Here is an 18,851-nt window from a genome sequence, read left to right on the forward strand (position 1 = left end):
GCAATGCTAATACCGACACCTATTTATAATCCCTCGTCACACTTCGTATCAAAATCTAAATTCCTTATAAAATCTTCCGAGTGTTTCGTCTGTTAATCCCCTCTCAAGGATTTATAGATGTTTTCTCAGATTTAGCAATACATAGGATAAATATTTTGTTTGCAACGGAACTTGTCTGTACAAACAGTCTGCTCGGTTTCAATCAAAAATTTATGGCAGCCAGGTGACAGACGCAGAAAATCTATTATATCCGTTCCTCGCTAACAAGGCGGAGATGGGTCGGTCTATGAATATCTAAATTTAAGAAGTGGCACCACGATACGATTCGTCTCCACGCGTTTCCTTGTAAATCTTGGAAAACACGCGTGAACGGGAGGATGAAGAGGCGAGATCGCGATAGAAATAGACGGATAGAACGGGAGAAGAGAAGGAGAGAGCGCGTGTATAGGAGACGATGCCGCGGGGAACGGTGGTATGCGAAAAAATACACTCTTGGCACTTGGCTTCGGCAGACGAGGAGATAAATAGCGGCGCGTGGGTGCGGCTTGCCGATGTCTACCGCGGGCCACACGCCACGTTCTCCACGCCGGAACGAGTCAACCGACTCGGAAGATGAGAGGGAGCCCTCAGGAAAACACCGGAGGTGACGCGTGCCTCGCAAAACGCTTTGCCTAATGAAAATATCTACTATCCTCAAGGGAATCACGTTTTCAAAACGTTTTCACGATTTAAAACAGGTGTAGCCTGTACAGAATTCGTGTCAGTACTCGTGGTTTCCCGGCTGTAACCTTGTTTGAAAAATCTGCGAGGCGCGGTTTCATCTGGTAAATGTACAAGGGCGAAAAAATTGTTGATTTCGCGACTAAAAAGGTGTGCAGAAAAAAGGTAGAACGAATTTCGCGCAAGACGACGGTAGATTTTGACGCAATGCGTCACATGGTTACTGTCACCAACCACTTGACTGTTCTCCGAAGAAAAAGTCGACCTAAAAACCGCTGAATGCGCACACCTAGCTGTCTAATCTGTCTCTTTCTCTCGCTCTTAATTAATCTCCCTTAATTTTAATACTTTTTCGTTTGCGATGAGTTAAAAACGAAAGAGAAGATAGAAATGTGAGGGTCGCGAAACAGAACAGATACATTTTAATAACACACGTATCTACATACCAGATGCCAACGCGCTATGAACATTCGTCTTATTTCCCGGATGTGTAATGGCAATAGGATTTCTCTCTCTCATACGTTTTTCGGATTTCGTTTTCGATTAGACAATTCGTGAATTCGCGACTAGGAACAGATTGTTCGCGAAAATTGAACGGAATTATAGATCGATACTATTCAGGGATCAAAGACTGACTCCCTACTATATGACACAGACGTTACATGTACAGTACAACAATCCGAACGATTTATGAAATGATTACATCGATGAATAAAGAGTACTTCGGTTCGGTAGTTTTATAAAAGTGACAGACTCGTTGGGAATGCGAATTTGAACTTACCCGGGGAGACGGCAAGGGCGAGGAAGGCAGCGGCAGTGGCGAGCAGCAGTATCCTAATCGCATTGCCAGCGTTCCGTCTTCTGCCTGGCCTCGGCGCCGCGTGACACCACCCGGTCCCGTGTTCGCGAACCCGATCATTCACGTGCTGCACCACGTACGCGGGTTCCAGCCTGGGGTGAAGAAGCAGTTCCTCGTCGGCGTCGGCGTCGTCCGCGACGACGGACGCCGCGGTAACGCGACCACGTCGCCGTGGTCGCGGTGATCGCGGCTGCCGAAGGTCGCTGGCACTGCTACAACTGCTGCCGATACGGTCGATCGCCGGACTACCGTGATACATGGCCTGCGGGGGCGACCACGGGTGCTGCACTCGTCAGCGTGTCCTCGTCGCGATGCGAGCAACCGGGACTGCGGATACGCGAGCACCCAACAAGCACCCAGCGTCCTTACCTGCTGCAGCACCCAACGGTCTCGGGGATCCGCGGCCGCGAGGCATCACCACGACCTGGCTCGACCCGGAACCACCGACACCACCAGAGCACACCCGGCACCAACCACCAACCTCTCTTCTATCTCCTTCCGCTTCCCGTCGTATAATACTCGAATCGTGTCTCCAATTTCTCGACGAGGAGTTTAGACGGTTCGCCGGAATGTTTTCATTTTGAAGTTAGCCCGTTGATTTCGTTCGATGCGGCGAGGGGGTAAAAAGGTACGCGCGTAGGCACTCGGGAATATACACACCCCGGCGACGACGACGGGGAACTCTCGTCAGTGAAGAGGAGTCACCGCGTGCGCTCCAGCACTCCTACGCGCGTCGACGTCGGAGGGAAGAAACCCTCTAAACGAAAGCGTACACGCTATATTACCGGCGACACGTCGCAGCTCTCGCGGTGTACGTGCACGAGTGTGCGACGACCGTGCGTGTAAAGGGAGCCAACAGCGGAAGGGTTCGTCGCACTCGTTCGAACCCTTTCTTCTCTCTTATTTTAGCCACCCGTCTCCTCACGAATTCGCGAGCAAGGAACGACCTTATCCGCGAGAAACGTTCTCCTCGATCCGTAGTCACAGTACACAGCGTCACCCACCAACCACCTTCTGTCACACCTTCTTCCCTTCTTTCCTTCCTTCCTTCCTCCCTTTCTTTCTTTCTTTCTTTCTGTGTTTCCTAATCCTGAGGCTTTTCGAGCAACAGCAGCAGCGACCGTCTGCGGCTCGTCATGTGTCCAGCGCGCCCGGACACTACCACCGTCCGGCAGGAAGTGTCGACTGCCACGAGGTGAACACCTCTGCGAGGCTCTGCCAAGCGGCAGCAGCAGCACCAGCGACGGCGGTGCTGGTAGCAGTGGCGGTACTAGCGGTACTGGCAGCTGCAGCTGGTGGTGCACCGGCGCATCCGGCTGCACCTCGCATTCGACTACTAAGCGTAGTCACACGCGTCCTGCCTTCGAATTCGAACTCTATGCTACGATCTACTGTCAATCTCCACCCCCGTCTCCTTTTAATAAGCCTCGAACTTCATTTCTAATCGGAACTGCAACCGGTAATCCACATCTCCTCCGAGAACGAATATAGTCGAACCGTCCTTGGGGACTCTTGCTCGTGTACTGAACCGGACAGGCGTGCACGGACCGCGTGGTGGCCGTGCAGCGAGCGAAGCAAGTGCCGTGACAGTAGAGGCAGCCACTCTGAGGCAGGCTTGTGCACTCGAGGCTAGCAGCACCACGACGCGGTGCTCTCTGCTCGCGCGACTGTCTTTCAAAGCAGGGAGGACTCGCTCGCGTCCGCGTCGCGCAGCGGGGTTTTCGCGCGCGCGCCACCTCTCCACATCCGAGAACTAGTAGGTAGACTGTAGTAGACGGTCGACACTCGCAGAGCAGGACGGACGGAGGCGGGTAGGAGAAGGTAGGAGTGCGTTGGTGGTGTAGTTTTCGAAGGCTCCATCGGGACGGACGGACGCTTTCGGGTAACAGGCGTCAGCAGCGCCGCGACGCGCCACGTCGGGACGCCCCCTCGATACCCCACCGATGCCATCGGCCTGGCCCGAAATCGATGCCCCGCAACGCGACGTCTCGAAACCACCACCCGACTTGTGCCGTCGACCAACAGCCGCTCCACTCTCCACCCTCGGCCGCCCCTTCTTTCCCTTTTTCGTTCCTATCCTCCCTTTTCTCTTCTATTCTATCCGCAATTTCCCAAAATCCTCTCATTACTTGAATCTCGCACGCACAATTTTTCTACTCGTTATCATTATCGCTGTAGTACCGAAGAACAGGCCGAATCGACATTAAGGGCCGTTTCAAATTATACGCGGTTCATCGATTTTACCGTAGATTTACCGTAGAACATTGAAAAATGAATGACTACATCAATTAATGTTGATGACGATAGTGTAAGATATTATGTCAAATATTTGTAGCTCTTATGATACGAACGGGCTAAGGGCTGGTTACGCATGTCTTCGTTTGATTTCAATTTCCACTGTTCATCCACCAGGTAATTTCGTTTGATGATGGTTCAGGTTGATTTCTCCTCGTCTTAACGTCGACGCTGTCTTTATTTGGTTTGCGGGGTTGGTTTAAGGTTCGGGGGATGCGTGAGTGTAGGTAGTACGTAGTCTTTTCTTCTTCGATGAACGGAAAGGTATTCTCTTTTTACAACAGACTGCATGAATGGTGTCCTGTGGACGGTGTCGGATAACACCAATCGATCGCGGAAACTAATAGCATCGATGAGGGAATTGCACTGGAATTGACGTATCTTCCACGCGCAAAATTACCTTACCTCAATATTGTTTCACGATCGATTTTAAATTTAGATAAACGCTCTATTTTTAAACTATATGCAGTTATTACTGCAGTGCATTATAATTCGTAGAAACTTGCGACCCATAAAAATTTGCTGCAGCTTTTTGCCCATTTGGCACACGATATTCGGCGCACGTAAAAGCTTCCTCTATCAACTAGGTATTCGGGAAATGGCCCGGTCGAAAAAAAACGCGATAAGCGATCAAATAAAAGCGGCAACGACTTTTAACCGCTCGTTATCGATCAGCATCCAACAATCGCCTGATACATTATGGATATCGATAGAAATGTAATGATGTAACAATGACGAATGGCTTTTGACGCAAACACGGTTACATAAGACCGAAGCTACGCCCTCGTTTCACGATTCATTTTATACCCCTGACAAAAAGTTGTTCAACAACGCAGTAATACTAGACATCGAATAAGAGCCCTCAAGTATTAAAAAGAGGAGAACAATTTATTGTTCTATATATATCATTGCATTTTGGATATCGGATCTTCATGTGCTTCGTTTATTATATTATTTGTATTATATCTGACCAAGAACTTTTTGCCAAGTCGTATTAATTGTAATCAGAATGATTTCAAAAACGCCCTGACGGAGTGGTTCTAAGAAATTAGAATATAACTTTACCGGCATTTCGTGTACTTTGGTAATCTTGTTCCCGCTACGAGATCTGGAAAGCGGGACACGCCGCGCGTTCCATCCTGAGGTCGCCTTGGAGATGCTCGGAGCAGCCAGCCAGAGGAGTCAATAGACTCTACACGTTGCGGCAGATGTACGTATCGATTTTGGAACGTTGATTCGCGCGTGTTCCAGAACGATACCGTTGCCCCCCGACACGGGACGGACGGACGGGATGCGTTTGCACGTTCAGAACGCGCGGCTCCTTTTTTCGTAAACGTCGTCGTCGCCAGCAGGCGAGACAGGGGGTACCCAGCAGCACCTGGAGGCCGCTGGGTGGCCGCCATCGCCAGGTGGTTGCAACTTGTTGTTGCGGCACCCCGAGACCTCCTACCCTTTTGTATCTTCACCGACGTTGCAACATAGATGCCTCTCATTTGACGTCTTCTATGCTAATTGCTAGGAAAAATGCTTGACAAATCGATGGCCTTGCATTATTAGTAGTTTCATGCAAAACGAGACATTTATGATATTAAAAGATCCAGTTTAGATTAACATTTCGTTACGTATACAATACGTAACAACTATTATAGTATCAATTAATATGTGAATTATTTTTTCAAACACTGCATTAAACGTTGCAACAATTGTTATATAAAATAATATAAGAATCTTTTGTCATGACGTTTCTGGTCAGTAGCGTGTAATTTCCACCTATGAATCAATCTGAAAATATATAAGACATGGTCGAAGATGCATTTATCCGGAATTGTGGAGGAATAAGTTTCGTGGAAAGACACATGCAGCTGCTATCCATGGATCATTTACGCTACCCTTGGCTGCGAGTTGATACGTCCTTCGGACGCGACCCCATTGTCCACGGTGAAAGGAATACGTGGACGATCTCCCGCAAAATAAAGGTGCTGTCGGTGTGGTCACCCTTCGCGTGGCACGCGCCACGATCCACCTTTCTTTTTTTCGTCGTCGTCGCGCGGCCAGCCGTCGCCTTTCAGATCCCCAGGATAAGGAATCCTCCCTGCTGCGAGCACAGGGAACTCTTTAGAATGTTACGGTTACTCGCTCTCTGCGGGCGAGGGAGAGAGAGCACCCACGGCGCCTTTGATGTTTTCGACTCTGCCCCGCGTCCCATTCAGTGTTAAACTTACTTCGACGGTGGTGTTGCTAAGGGATTTCGGGCAGAGTTCGAAAATTGGCCTACCCGATTTTTAAATGTTTAAATTAAAAGATCCACGCTTCGATCGCGGGATTTTATATCAATATAAAAAGCAGTTTATATACCGCAATATTCACGTAAAAAGAAACATCGTTTCATGTGAAGGAAAATATTTCTCTTAAAAGGGGACAATGCATTACTGGTTAAACAGGGTATCATATTTCGATATCGCCGGGGGGTGTTTTCAGAGCTACTGCCCTTGAGGATTTAAAGAAGCTGGGATAAATGGCACCCCGCGTTGCGCTTATTCAGCAGCACGAATCGCGATTTGAACGCAATAAAGGAAGACAAACAAACGGTCTCTCGGGGAGCAGGTGAAATAACGATTCTCGTAATTGATACACTCCGAATCCCAGCAGGATCGAATCGGCCAAAGAAAATCAAGCAAAAATAAATATATAACAAGTTTAAGCAACTGGAATAATTCCTACGAATGCTAGAGACGTCCTGTGAAGAACCGAGCCTGTTTAAGGCGCTGATTCGTTTACGCTTTGGGAGAGGAAAGAGAGGTTCCTCGGTTAGGCAAAAAGCAAGTCGGACAGCGAGAAGGAAGAGACTCCGCGTTGAGGGGAGTATACAAGTGGGACATTGAAGAAAGGGGTTAGGTCCCATACGGTGACAACGGCAAAACTCGAAACGACGTCGTCGGACTTGGCTTCCGGCCATTTCCCAGCTATCGATCCGCGAAGCGTTACGACAAAGCTGCCCTACGTGCAATTATAGGTGTATCGTGTGTATAATACAACCCTGGTACGTGCATAGCCCGAGGGTGGATCAGCGCAAGGACGATCCCCCGAAAATTTGGCCGCGAAACTGGAATCGCGAATTCTTCGATGGCCGATATCGAGGACAGCTGCACTGTTCTCGAAAATTGCCGAACCGGGTCAAATTGCACTTACAACCAGGGATACACCGACAGGCCTACTCGTTTTTATCTTCCATACCTCTCGACGATTCGACATTTATTTTGTTCCCTTTTGAAAAGGGTAGAGGCAATCTGAAAGTCGTACCATCCGATCGATTCTTGAAATACATTTTCCACCCTGGACTTCACGAATCCTGGCCTGTAAAAATTCAAATTCATACATAAAATGCATACTTTATAATGTTTATATAATTAATCAGCTTCGCGTAAGTAGCTGACTGCTTCTTGGATGTATTTTACTGAAGTAGCGTGTAAGAAAGACGCGGTTCACCCACCCTACGAATGCAATACATCGGTGCGTTTCCACGTATGCGTGGAATCGATAACTGGGAATTAGTCTGACAGGCTGTCTGCCAGAACCAAGTACAGTACGTTCATGCGAAAAACCTTGCCAATAGCGTTAAACTAATTATAACGCGGAAATTAATTTGAACATGTACATATACCTGTGCAATTGACACGTACCATGATTTCAAATACATACATACCTGTCCAATTGACAAGCGTTGTATGCACTGTCATTTGAAATACATACCTTTGCGATTGAAACGCATGTAAAACTGTCATATCGTTCTTATATCAATTTCCACACACAATCGATAATCAGACAAATATTCGTAAACGTTCGACATTTGTCTATTAAATCGCGATCCTCGATTCGACATTTTTCGAATAAAATCCGAGGAGCCTCGATCAATAGTTGATCGACGTGAAAGGAATACGTATAATCGCGTTTAGGGCAAACGAACAATTAAAAAATTGGGTTACCTTAAGTAATTCCCTCGTAAAAGTCGTTACCTTTCTGTTACCTGTCCGTTCGAATGAGGCGATGACATGACAGGAGAAGATGAGACGTGAAGAGAGATATTCCAGGAAGGTGAACGTGAAAGCCGTGCGAGATAACCGTTGGATCGACGAAGTCGGTACGGAGAATCAATATATCACAACCGTAGCAAATATACGAGGCAATAAACTGTGCACTGCACGCATTAAAGCACCTACGCGTCCGTTAAATGGTTTGACAATTGCAACTGCGCCGTCGTATCGATTTCCTTTCGATATCGATCGCCAGTCGATCATCGATTACGCGCGGGAACGCGACAACGTCACACCACGGATCTCAGTCTCGATACCGACCACATCGTTCTGTGCTTCGTTTGCAATTGTACGTACACCTCATTATATATTAAACAGAATGCCTTTCTTGCTTGGAATAAAATGAATAGAGTGTGCTCAGATTCTGTACATTTACAATAGTAGTCCTTTCGGCTCGTGGAAACGAATTTACAATTGTGATTCACCGCAATGTCTCACGCACAAAATGATATTCTTTGTCCCATTCTAAGTACCTTTGACAAACAATTTTAATCTTGTTCATCGTGTGTAAGAAGCGTCCGTAGATAAACTTAAATACTCGTTTCAAACTTGAATCGTGTTGAATTGAATTGCTTTCGGAGTTAGACGCTGTCGCGGCAGCACCTCGGCAGGCGGCGCCATGTTCACCGAATACCGCGCCATTTTTCGCGCGAGGAGAGTTCGTTTCGTACAGTTGGAACATTTCAACGGTTGATATTTCGTTCTTTGTCGCGTAATTAACTTCGAAAGTGATATTAAATCGATGATGATTGTGTGATTAAGTGTCGTAATCGAAGGCAACGACGAGCATTGCGGGCTAACCAAAGAATGATCGAGAACGAAGTCCGACGATCTGCGACCGTTCAGCGACAACGGATCATTTTGTTCAAGGAGGGACGCAGAGATAATTTGCGATCAAATTAGTAAGTAACACTTTAATCTGTATTCCTTAGTCGATTAGTTTAATCCAATACAAACTTCGTATAATAGAAAACGAACTTGAAAGTTACAAAATGATGAGCCATTAATGTTCACTTCGTGACGATTGTATGGTGTTCTAAAAACTCATCGATCAGATATAAAAATCGATTACAAAATCTCATAATATTAGTGGAATAGAAAACACAAATGGTTTAACTTAACAGCACCATGTTATAAACAAACTGTCGTTATAAAGTGCAGTATAAATATAAGTGTTTGCAACAGCAGACTCCACGGTATTAAAAATACCTTCTCTTAACATTTCCCGAATGTTAAACGCACGTAAATTAATGTTCTTTATAGACAACTTCGCGTTTCTTGTCATTCGATTCTTATGAGGTTTAGATTTCAATTAAAGAAATCCTCTACCTCAGCTAACTCTCTTGCTCTGGCCTGTTGATGGGCCCAACGTGCCTCTGCGAGTCTGTCGCTCACTCCCCATTTTTCGTGATAGATACGTTGCTTGCAAGTTGGACACTTTTTACCACCTGTAACAAAATTCATGAGAAATTAGTCGTTTATTCGAATTCAAGTTCGAAATCTCTCCTTACCATGGAAGGGAGGTGTCTTCATGTATTTTACAAGACATTGCAGATGAAACAAGTGTCCACAGTAGAGTCTTTCCACGTGCATGTCCGCGGTTTCGTTTCTCTCTGCATTCTCTGGGTTGGCTGGCAGACATGTCTGCCTGCAGGACTGACAATGCTCTCGTGGCAAACTTTTCACAGACCTGGGTGTGATTTCTTTCAAGTTAAATCCTCTAAGAATTAGAATAATTTTCGTAAATCAATGTACATACTGTATAAGGAAGGAAGCGACAATCTTTAAGGACGGCGACGGTGTAAAGGGAGATTGAGATTTTTTCCTGAGGGGTGGCTCCACGCACTGCCTAGCTATTTCTCTTGCTTGGCCAAGGAAATGACGGGTAAACAGTGGAGGGAAATTTGTATCTGCATCTTCGATTCTAAAAAGAAAAAGAATTTGTAAATAAAATATATGTAGACACTGTCAGGCAATGTTTGTACGTAGTTTTATGTTAACATTGTCACATACGTCACACATGTAACTGGATAGTTGTCAGACACTTCAATTTTTGCCTTGAAATAATACAATCCCTCTTGAACCTTGAGACCGATACAAGAATATTTCTGCTTCAATTTTAACTCATCATCGTTTTGCAATATGTTTTTTACGGCTGATATTTCATCGTAACAACAAATCAAAGGATTTTCATCGATGAAATTACGGATGAACTTCAGTATCGGTAGAACCTGGAGTAAAATCATTCCAAGTTAGACGCACAGGGAATACGTTCTTTATTTGAAATACTTACTTGAGCTTTCCCTAGCAATTTTTTGCATTCTCTTTCACAGACTTCTGTTAAACCATCCAGGAGCTTTACTGACAACGTTTTGCTCTTTAATTCGATCAACAGCGGATCGCTAGGATAGTTCTCGGGGAACTGAATGCACACAATAATCGTCTTGAACTTTGTTCTTCTGTAATTGGCAATGATAGCATAAAGAGTTAGCAATCGCTCGTCGCTCGTTAATTTGTTTATCAGGATGACATGAGACTTACGTTATTTCCACTCGCACCATGGTGCGAACGCAGGAGACGAGACGGCTACCATCGATGACATTTTGACAAAGTTTTGACACTTCTTGTAATTCATCATCGATAAAGCCCATCAGAAAGTTCCAAAGAATAGTTGCTATTCGTAACCCCTTGGCATCAAATGGAACATAAATGGAACGGGGCAACCAAAAGGTTAACTTAACCAAACTAGTGGGGAAGAAATAAAAGGCACCGGGACGAGTTGTCGCGTATTTCCGTTCTCAAAAATTGCGATTATATCATACGATATCACGATCAAGGTCAGGGAAGGAACCTGCGCTTGGTTGCTCACAAACATGAATCAGCAACCAACTGACACGATTTTCATAATCATAAGAAGGAGATTGAGAATGCGAAGTGGACACGTTTCAATTTCTCTTTTTTACTCTGCACAATCTTAGATTACTACGAAAATATATTTTATTTAACAGTGAATGACAATCGAAATTCAATTGGATTTTTATTCTGCTACAAAAATACACACTGGCAGTTCGCTCTTGTGTGTACCTCGTATTCTATGGTAGTACCCTAACCTAACGAACCCACGTGTTTACGAGATTCAAAACAATCCTTCGACCGGGAGATCAACAGTCAAAGAAGACGATTTATTCCAATAGACATGACAGTGATATGATAAACAGTGAGTTGAACGATTATAAAAATGTCGCGAATCAGCGATACGAGAGAAGTGATAATAACCAGCGATAGCAACAGCGAGCACTGGAGTGCCGCGGTTTGGGACCCTCGAACAGGATCGACCTTGTCAACCTACAAGAATGCCGGAGCCCTCGCTCATCGAACCCTTCAGCTTCTAAGCGATAGCTACATGATCGGTGCAGATCTGACGAAGCCACGAATACACATCTGGCCTCTGAACAATCATTCACCCGTTCCCAACCTGAGACTGACACCTCCTGGCAAGGTGACAGCCCTGACCTCCAGCCCGAACGGCTCCTACATCGTCGCAGCGATATCTGAAAAACTCTTTATCTGGCAAGTCTGCAATGGACGACTTTTGGGAAATTTATCCCAGCATTATCAAACGGTCAGCTGTTTATCGTTCAGTAAAGACGGTTCGCTGTTCGCGAGTGGTGCCGAGGACGGTCTGGTGTTCGTCTGGTCCTTGTATCGAGTATTGAACGACGACAGACCTGCGCCAGTACATGCGTTCTCTCACCATTCTCTACCGGTAAAGGATCTGCGGTTCGGTCACGGCGGACCGCTTGGAAGACTGTTCTCCGTGTCTCTGGATCGAACATGCAACGTTTACGATCCGGCGTCCGGATCGCTGCTGCTCACCCTCGTATTCAACGTGCCCCTCACCTCGGTCTGTGTGAACGCGCGCGAGAGTGATTTATTCGTCGGCTGCACCGACGGCGCCGTGTATCGATTCAATTTGCACGAGCCCCCACGTGGAATAGAGCATCACGTGCACCCACGAGGAGGGGAATCGAACGATTCGGTGGTCTTCCGGGGACATGAATTACCCGTAGTGTCTCTGTCCGTGTCGATCGACTGCCGATACTTAATCTCAGGCTCTGGTAGCCAAGTTCACATTTGGGACATCGCTAGCCGTCAGATATTAAGGACGATTACACACAAGGGACAAATCACTGCCGCGTTTTTCGCGAAACACTATGAGAACTTTCGCGTGAACGACCTTAAACCGAGCTTGAAATTATCTAATCTACAGAGGGTATCCGATGATACCGGGAAGGAGAGTTTGATCGAGGTGATTTCGAGGGACAGGCATTCGGCGGATATTTTGAACTTCGATTTATACGCGGAGAACAATTCAGGATCGACGTCCAGGCAGATTGCTGAGATGAAGGAGGAGATAGACAACCTGAAGAAAATCAACGCTGCTATTTATCGGTATAGCGTGGAAGCCGTTCTGGGACAAGAATGAGTGGACTCCGAGGAGGAACTTCGACTGAATACTGTGTTTTAATAATAATGAACTTTAGAAAGTTTTTATGCTAGTACTGACCACAATAAAGCATACCTGTTATACCCTCTTCACAATGCAGTTTTTTCCCATCGCTTTTTGTTACCTTCTGGAACTTAAAAACAAGCTAACGAGAAAATGTATGCAAGTTATTTTCTATTATGAAATTATTAAAGAGGATTTTCGTATGTAAGTTGATCTTATAAATTATGCTGAAAGAAACATTGGATTCACTTTCCTGTCTTATATAAAATTTTTCCCAAATATTTTATACTTTATTGAACATTTTCAATAATAATTAAAGTGAATTTTATTATTCGAATTTTTACTTCTAGTGGATCATTTCCATGCTTCCTGTAAAATCTTCCAAAATCCAACCGCTTTATCTTACCCGTTCAGCTAATATTGTAAAACGTACGGTGATTTCGCTTCACGCGGTTGAAAAACGGAATTAATTATTCGCTTAGCATTAGTCACGATCATAATTTCCGCAGTGCGCAATTTTCCATCGGCGGATCATAGAATTTCCTCATATTTTTCATTTCACCTCATCGCGGCTATAAACGCGTTTCCAGAACGGCTCAACCATTTGTACCAAAGAAGCACAATTTTAGTGTAGCTCTTCATCAATTATTCATTATCCATAAAAGAACCTGTGCCAATATTAAAATTCTTCAACCTTTGCCTTTGAAAATGATGACGAACACTTCGCATTTCAAATTGTTTGATCAAATCTTTTTAATGACTGCGAAAAATATTACTCGAGGGCAAACGGGAAAATTGTAACTACGAGCGTGTGTTTCCTGAACGCAAACCACGAATAGTAATGGATTTACAATTCGGGGCGATGAATCAACCGCAACGTAAATCAACGAATCCGTAATTAGTTTCGAGATCACAGTCCCGTTTGCAATACAGTTACATTAGGTATTCTTTGAGCTCGTGTAGAACTGAATTCTCGGTGTAGGAGTAGTCGGAGATAAAAAGGGAGTTTACCATTCCTCGTAAATTCGTTTCGTTGCACGCTCGTAAGCCCCGGTTATAAGGCCTCTTGCTAACAATAATGGAACTCTTCTTTGTACCTAACACAATGAAAGGGGTCGAGATGCAGAATGTTTGAGAGAACAAATAAGCTTGTATCGCTACGTTAAAGGTTTCAATCTCCGACCGTTTCTTACATCGGATCGTGGCGTGCGGAAATAATTGAAACCGCAAACCGACTTCGAAAATGGTTACTTTAATGAAAACGTAAAACATCATTGGAGATATATTGCAACGCTTTCTATTCAAATCAGACGTGGATGAATGCAAACGAGATGCGTGGCGCGATTAAATTAGGCCTAAGGTGCTATCCTGAGAAACTAGAATACCTTTTCATTTGCATGGGAATGGTCCCGTAGAAGGAGATCGATGTAGGATGACCTAGGCTTCCTCTTTTTTTCTTTTCTTTCGTATCGATCTAAGTTTAATATCTTTTATTACAAAAAAAAATCGGACGCGATATATTTTTGTTAAGAGGGATTAAAAGTAGTCCGGCACGTTGAATGTCGGAACAAACTCGGATGTACTGTTTGATGTAGACTGTTGAAATAATGCGACATAATCTACGTCATTATGATCGTATCACGCGTTTATAAATCCTCACACGCGCCAGTGTGTGCCGGGATTATCGCGGATGATCGTTACACTCATTCTTCTTTAAATAGAACACAGCCTCAATAAGTAGTAACGATTTTTCATTAGAACGGATCGTAATTTCATTAGCGATTTTGCCATTAAATCGTTAGACTGCGGATTTCGTTGCACTCGTAACAGACACAAGAGTATCGTACAAACGTTGCGAGTGCCGAAATTTGGCATATCGTCAAACTTTATTCATAATAGAAATAAAATAAAGAAAATAAGAAAAAAAAGAAAATAAAGAAGTTCTGTTTGATTTCGCAATCTACGAGCACCGTCTTGAATAAACGTTTTATGTTTCGATAAATAATGTTCCTGTCTTCCATTGACTTAACGCGTTCCACGTAATTAACGGACTCAGGGTTAAATAAATCGTATCGGAAGTTAGAGCGAAGTGGACGCGTAAAAAAGAAAAACGTGACGGCGAAACGAAATGGCACAGAACGGAACAGTTTCGTCGGTGAAAGGGCCATTAATTTCCAGAGAAATTTTCCCGATATTGACCATCGGACGAGTGAAAGATTCTATTAAATAATTAAATCATACAATTGTAATCACATATAATAAATCATGAATAATTCAAATGAAATCGTAGTCGTCGTATGTCTATTGAATTTCGTACTAAAAATCTGTAAGTATTTTGTAATCTAATCCACTGATTGGAATAGAAAATTATTTCCCATGAGAAATGTATCATAAAAGCAGTAACTGTTTGATTTGGTCTCGTAGCAGAGGAATTGGCAGCAGCCAGAAAATGGAAAACGAGCAAATTTGTCCCCGTTCTGTGCGCAGAATTGTTTGGTCGTGTCATCCCCTGGAACGAGAAACGCTGTAGCTCTATACCGTTGTTTAACTTGGTGAAAAAATCAAATCAAAATTGAAACGAGAACCTGCACGATTCTATAACAATTTTAACGCGATGATTTATGAAAATCCTGATTGCAAATTTCAGATATGTACTTCGATAAAATATTAATCGGCGATCATGTTTTTTTTATATTGTAATTGCCCGGAGCATTTTGCTTGTTTAGTATTTTGGAAAATAAAAGCCGCCCGCCGCGATTCGACTCTGAAATCAATTAGAGATCTCGATAATTTATATTATATTGGAAATGAGTTCCCCGGTTCCGTGTCATTGCGTCAAATACAGTGGGGCGGCACCGCGGTTCTCTGTTAATTGCAAAATACGATTTATGAGGAAACATCGAACAGTTTGGTCAACATTAATCGCAGTTTCCGGCTGTTTACACGCACACCCTTTTATCCCGCGTTATGTGGGTATTTGCATCCGTGCCGGAACTCATTAGGAGAACTTTAAACCGCACTTTCCGGCTGCGTTCCATGTACCGCTGTTCAACACGTTTTTTTCACCAAACGAATTATTCCCTGAGTTACGAGGGTACCGTTTGGAAATAGAGATTGAACATATTGCATCACATATCGATGCAGTTCTCCATAATTACACGATGCTGAAATTCCACTGATAATATATTAGAATTTTTACTTCCTCACGAACAATTAGCCGAGGTAATTTTGTAAAATAAGATCCGCGTGGGTCGAGATAACGAGCCATCGAATCAGCATAGTGATCGGAACGGGGCGGGAACCGAGTGGGAAACAGAGGGTTGAAAAGAAGGGGGTTTCATCCCCCGTAGCCGGTCGAGGCGCAAGGTATAAAATCAGACGTCGGGTACCTGAGGGTGTTCAGTGTTCAACAGAATCCCGTATCACCTCCATTGAATCTCGAGATCTCGTAGCAATGAGAAATTATCTACCCGTAACCCTGGTGGTCCTAATATTTTCCACCTCTCTCAACCGTAAGTGCGATCCAGGAAACCGTACGATTTCGCGGTTCATTCGAACGTCTTCGTGCCTCGTCATTTCTCTCTTCTTCTGTTTTTCGTAATCACGGAGTTCTGTCGCTTCTCTAATCCGATCATTAATCGAATACAAAATTAAAACAGAAATTCTGATCTAAAATCTGTAATCGGTTTTTTTTAGTATCCCAATGCCAAGGCCAACGATCGCCGTCGAGCAAAGGCAAGATATTCGCATGGATCTTCTTTCGAAATTATCTTTTTAATGCACCGATTCTCGATCTCGATGTGACTAGTTTAATTGACTCTCTGTGTTTGACGAAAATTAACTGACGAGTGCATGACTTTTAATATTCTCTGCTCTGAGCCGTGCTCAGCTTCCTTTCATGTTTAATTAAAACAGAAAAAATATGTTCTAAAAAACTTCCTCTGGCGCTTTTGCTGCAAATGTTGGTACGAGCTTCTGTGGAACGAGGTGGAATTTATTTGAAAAATATCATATTTTGTTGAAATAGTCCAGTTGAAATAGAGAAGTCTCGATGTGCTGTAATATTGAGTTTTGTTTAATCTTTGTATCGAACGGCGAGGTTAATTGTTGGCGGCGTGATTTTTCAGAGGGAGTGAGGCTGAAGACTAATGACAGACGAGCTGTCGGTCTCGCGACTTATCCCAGGATCGGTCGATCCGATTTATCTATCAATTTCAACCGCCACGGCGATATAGAACCGGAAACTGAACTCTACAATCCCGACTTGGACAGCTCGGATAAAGATTATGAAGGTGTTTATAATCCTGAACCAATATCTCCGCGATTTGTGAAAATCATTTCCTACAATAAGTGATAAATCTTTGAAGTTAATTTAATATATTCCGTAAATATACATTCAGTCGGATAAAACTGAACGATGAAATAGTATCTAAACTTGTGAACATCATTTTTCATAATGATTAATGACTGGACAGCCAGTTTGACATGGAATACATTATTCAGTGAAGACACTTGTACATTTCTTCGAAAGTACTTCTCTGAGACAAAACACAGAATCCCAGCCATAATCGTGCGGTTCTTCTGATTTATAGATCCTCGCAATCTGACCCCCGGATACGCGGGAAGGATTCCGAATCACGTACCGAAGGAACTGGCTTGGTTGATCTCACCTTCTAAAGACTATCGACCGTGGCAGAAGATCGACGAAAGGCCCGTCTACTCACCGATACGAGGTAAGTGGTGCATGATTCTTATTACCGTTTGTGCATTTCCTACTTCAACATTGATATCGTTCATGTAAATGTGTATTAGAAGAATGATTAAGCATTCGACTAATTTCTAATGAGAATGCAAGAAAATAATTGGCTATTGAACTGTAGCTGTGGAGTAACGTATAAAACTTGTACCGAATCAACAAGAAGTTTCAAATAGAAATTAGTGAAAAAAAAATATTTCCACGTTTTCCTCGTGGCATATTGATACCCGATCCGGGGACAAAAGCATGGGAACGTTTGTCGCGAATGTTTTGTTGATACGCGATCCAAATGCCAATTTAATTTTTACCCTGATACGGGTAGTATTTCATTGCCAGCTCCCACCCTCGCTTTTCGCACCACTCGTGCAACCGAATAAAATGCTGCTAATGCGTTATTTATACCCGGCTCGAATTCCATCAGGGAATTTTGTTACGGTCTGCGGATAGATGATAATCGATTTCCGTCCTGGGAAAAATTGTCTGCAGTTTTCCGTCGACTTATAATGTGTTTCTATGTTGAATTTTTAATTCAACTAGCACCTGCTTGCGTCTCGTACGTTTCTCTTTTTAAGTCTATTATGCATGGAGCTAGGCTCGATATTCTCTTTGCGAAACTAAGAAAGAAGTGTTGTTTTCTTACAAGCTTCCTGATTGAAGTTTAATTTCTGCTCGTGATTTTTTTCCTTTTTCAATTCTAGGCTTGATATTCGTTTCTATTTGGTACTGGTCTTTTTGGAATTTGTTTCACTTTTTTCGGTTCTGTTGAGCACGTTTCGCACGTCTGAGCGTGAAAATTCTGATATCAGGGGAGATTCGTAGATCCGTTGGGTAATTTCAGGATCTCGAAACAGTCAGCTGAACGGTTACACGCCGAGGCTCGGCCGCGAGAACGACATGGAGCGGTCCCTCTGCAAATGATGTCCAAGCCGAGCTGATATAACGGATCCGTAATGCGACACAACCGAATCTGTCTTTACTTCGTGGCCAGCGACCGATATAATTGTAAAACTTTCCTAAAAGCTATCAGGGAATCGTAGAACGAGATCCTCTGTGCGAAACACGAATTCGAAACCCATTATCCTGCGAGAATTTATTGAAGTTTGCATGTGTATACGTCGTGGCATAGAATTTTCGCTGACTCACGAAAGCCGTAATAAAGCTGGTGAAACGATGTTTCTTTACCTCCCTTTCTCGAATTTTCTTTCCCCGTCGAACCTGAATTTCATAGGAACCGCGTTCGTTCCTTCTTCTCCTTTGTGCGTGAATTATTGATGGTCCATCGTAAATGGACGTCGGTCGAATTAAAGATTAATCACTTGTTATATAATAGTAATATTTACTCCGCGAAATTGCTACATAATTCTCGCGTTTAAGCCGATTTATTTCATTACATTCGATACGGATGTTTGCTAATATAATTAGCGGATCGAGCTGAAACAATTCACCAAATAATACCTTCGCGAGTTCGAATATCCAATTTCTGCGGTTCGATTCAACGCAAAGGGAAAACGATTACAATTCCTAGCTTGGGCTCAGAGAGATTTAATTACCGCGTTAATGAGCTCTCGTTCTGATCAATAGGATCCTTTTAAAGACACCGATAAACGATCTATTCCTATT

At 43.8% G+C, this 18,851-nt stretch overlaps 4 protein-coding genes across 5 annotated transcripts in view; 2 read left to right on the top strand and 2 right to left on the bottom strand.

Annotated features, from left to right (window-relative positions):
• Positions 1-3,336, bottom strand: part of LOC108632884 (protein kinase C-binding protein NELL1) — a 50,899-nt gene extending 47,563 nt beyond the window's left edge. Inside the window, 1 exon segment of the mRNA XM_018037733.2 lies at positions 1,502-3,336. Within this exon segment, the coding sequence (XP_017893222.2) occupies positions 1,502-1,838 (337 nt within the window). The 5' untranslated portion in view covers positions 1,839-3,336.
• A 5,528-nt stretch (positions 3,337-8,864) lies between these two features.
• Positions 8,865-10,616, bottom strand: LOC108632940 (uncharacterized). Its single transcript, XM_018037830.2, has 6 exons — positions 10,507-10,616; positions 10,259-10,424; positions 9,979-10,196; positions 9,725-9,889; positions 9,477-9,655; positions 8,865-9,413 (listed from the first exon to the last, which is right to left on the bottom strand). The coding sequence occupies exons 1-6, from the start codon at positions 10,614-10,616 to the stop codon at positions 9,274-9,276; spliced, it is 978 nt and encodes a 325-aa protein (XP_017893319.1). The 3' UTR covers positions 8,865-9,273.
• Positions 10,617-10,777: 161 nt separating this feature from the next.
• On the top strand, positions 10,778-12,683 carry LOC108632939 (WD repeat-containing protein 18). Its single transcript, XM_018037829.2, has one exon. The coding sequence runs from the start codon at positions 11,204-11,206 to the stop codon at positions 12,449-12,451; it is 1,248 nt and encodes a 415-aa protein (XP_017893318.1). The 5' UTR covers positions 10,778-11,203; the 3' UTR covers positions 12,452-12,683.
• A 3,181-nt stretch (positions 12,684-15,864) lies between these two features.
• Positions 15,865-18,417, top strand: LOC108632867 (CAPA peptides). 2 transcript variants are annotated; one of them, XM_018037702.2, is made up of 5 exons: positions 15,865-15,987; positions 16,172-16,210; positions 16,603-16,767; positions 17,068-17,208; positions 18,070-18,417. In XM_018037702.2, the coding sequence occupies exons 1-5, from the start codon at positions 15,930-15,932 to the stop codon at positions 18,147-18,149; spliced, it is 483 nt and encodes a 160-aa protein (XP_017893191.1). In that variant the 5' UTR covers positions 15,865-15,929; the 3' UTR covers positions 18,150-18,417. The 2 variants fall into 2 exon arrangements, with proteins under 2 accessions (XP_017893191.1, XP_017893192.1); XM_018037703.2 differs by lacking the exon at positions 16,172-16,210.
• The last annotated feature ends 434 nt before the right edge of the window (positions 18,418-18,851 follow it).

Source organism: Ceratina calcarata, unplaced genomic scaffold, assembly GCF_001652005.2.
Source record: "Ceratina calcarata isolate Rehan_Ccalc_2016 unplaced genomic scaffold, ASM165200v1 scaffold178.2, whole genome shotgun sequence".
NCBI lineage: Eukaryota > Metazoa > Arthropoda > Insecta > Hymenoptera > Apidae > Ceratina > Ceratina calcarata.

What these genes read in the sequence shown, in the direction of transcription:
- LOC108632940 (XM_018037830.2), bottom strand. Translation starts at nt 10,616, where the DNA reads ATGGGCTTTATCGATGATGAATTACAAGAAGTGTCAAAACTTTGTCAA. An exon ending in TATCCAGTTACATGTGTGAC is followed by an intron (nt 9,890 to 9,978) that starts GTATGTGACAAT and finishes TTTTCTTTTTAG; the next exon opens with AATCGAAGATGCAGATACAA. An exon ending in GAAGACACCTCCCTTCCATG is followed by an intron (nt 9,414 to 9,476) that starts GTAAGGAGAGAT and finishes ATTTTGTTACAG; the next exon opens with GTGGTAAAAAGTGTCCAACT.
- LOC108632939 (XM_018037829.2), top strand. Translation starts at nt 11,204, where the DNA reads ATGTCGCGAATCAGCGATACGAGAGAAGTGATAATAACCAGCGATAGC.
- LOC108632867 (XM_018037702.2), top strand. Translation starts at nt 15,930, where the DNA reads ATGAGAAATTATCTACCCGTAACCCTGGTGGTCCTAATATTTTCCACC. An exon ending in CTCGGATAAAGATTATGAAG is followed by an intron (nt 16,768 to 17,067) that starts GTGTTTATAATC and finishes TCTGATTTATAG; the next exon opens with ATCCTCGCAATCTGACCCCC. An exon ending in CGTCTACTCACCGATACGAG is followed by an intron (nt 17,209 to 18,069) that starts GTAAGTGGTGCA and finishes GGGTAATTTCAG; the next exon opens with GATCTCGAAACAGTCAGCTG.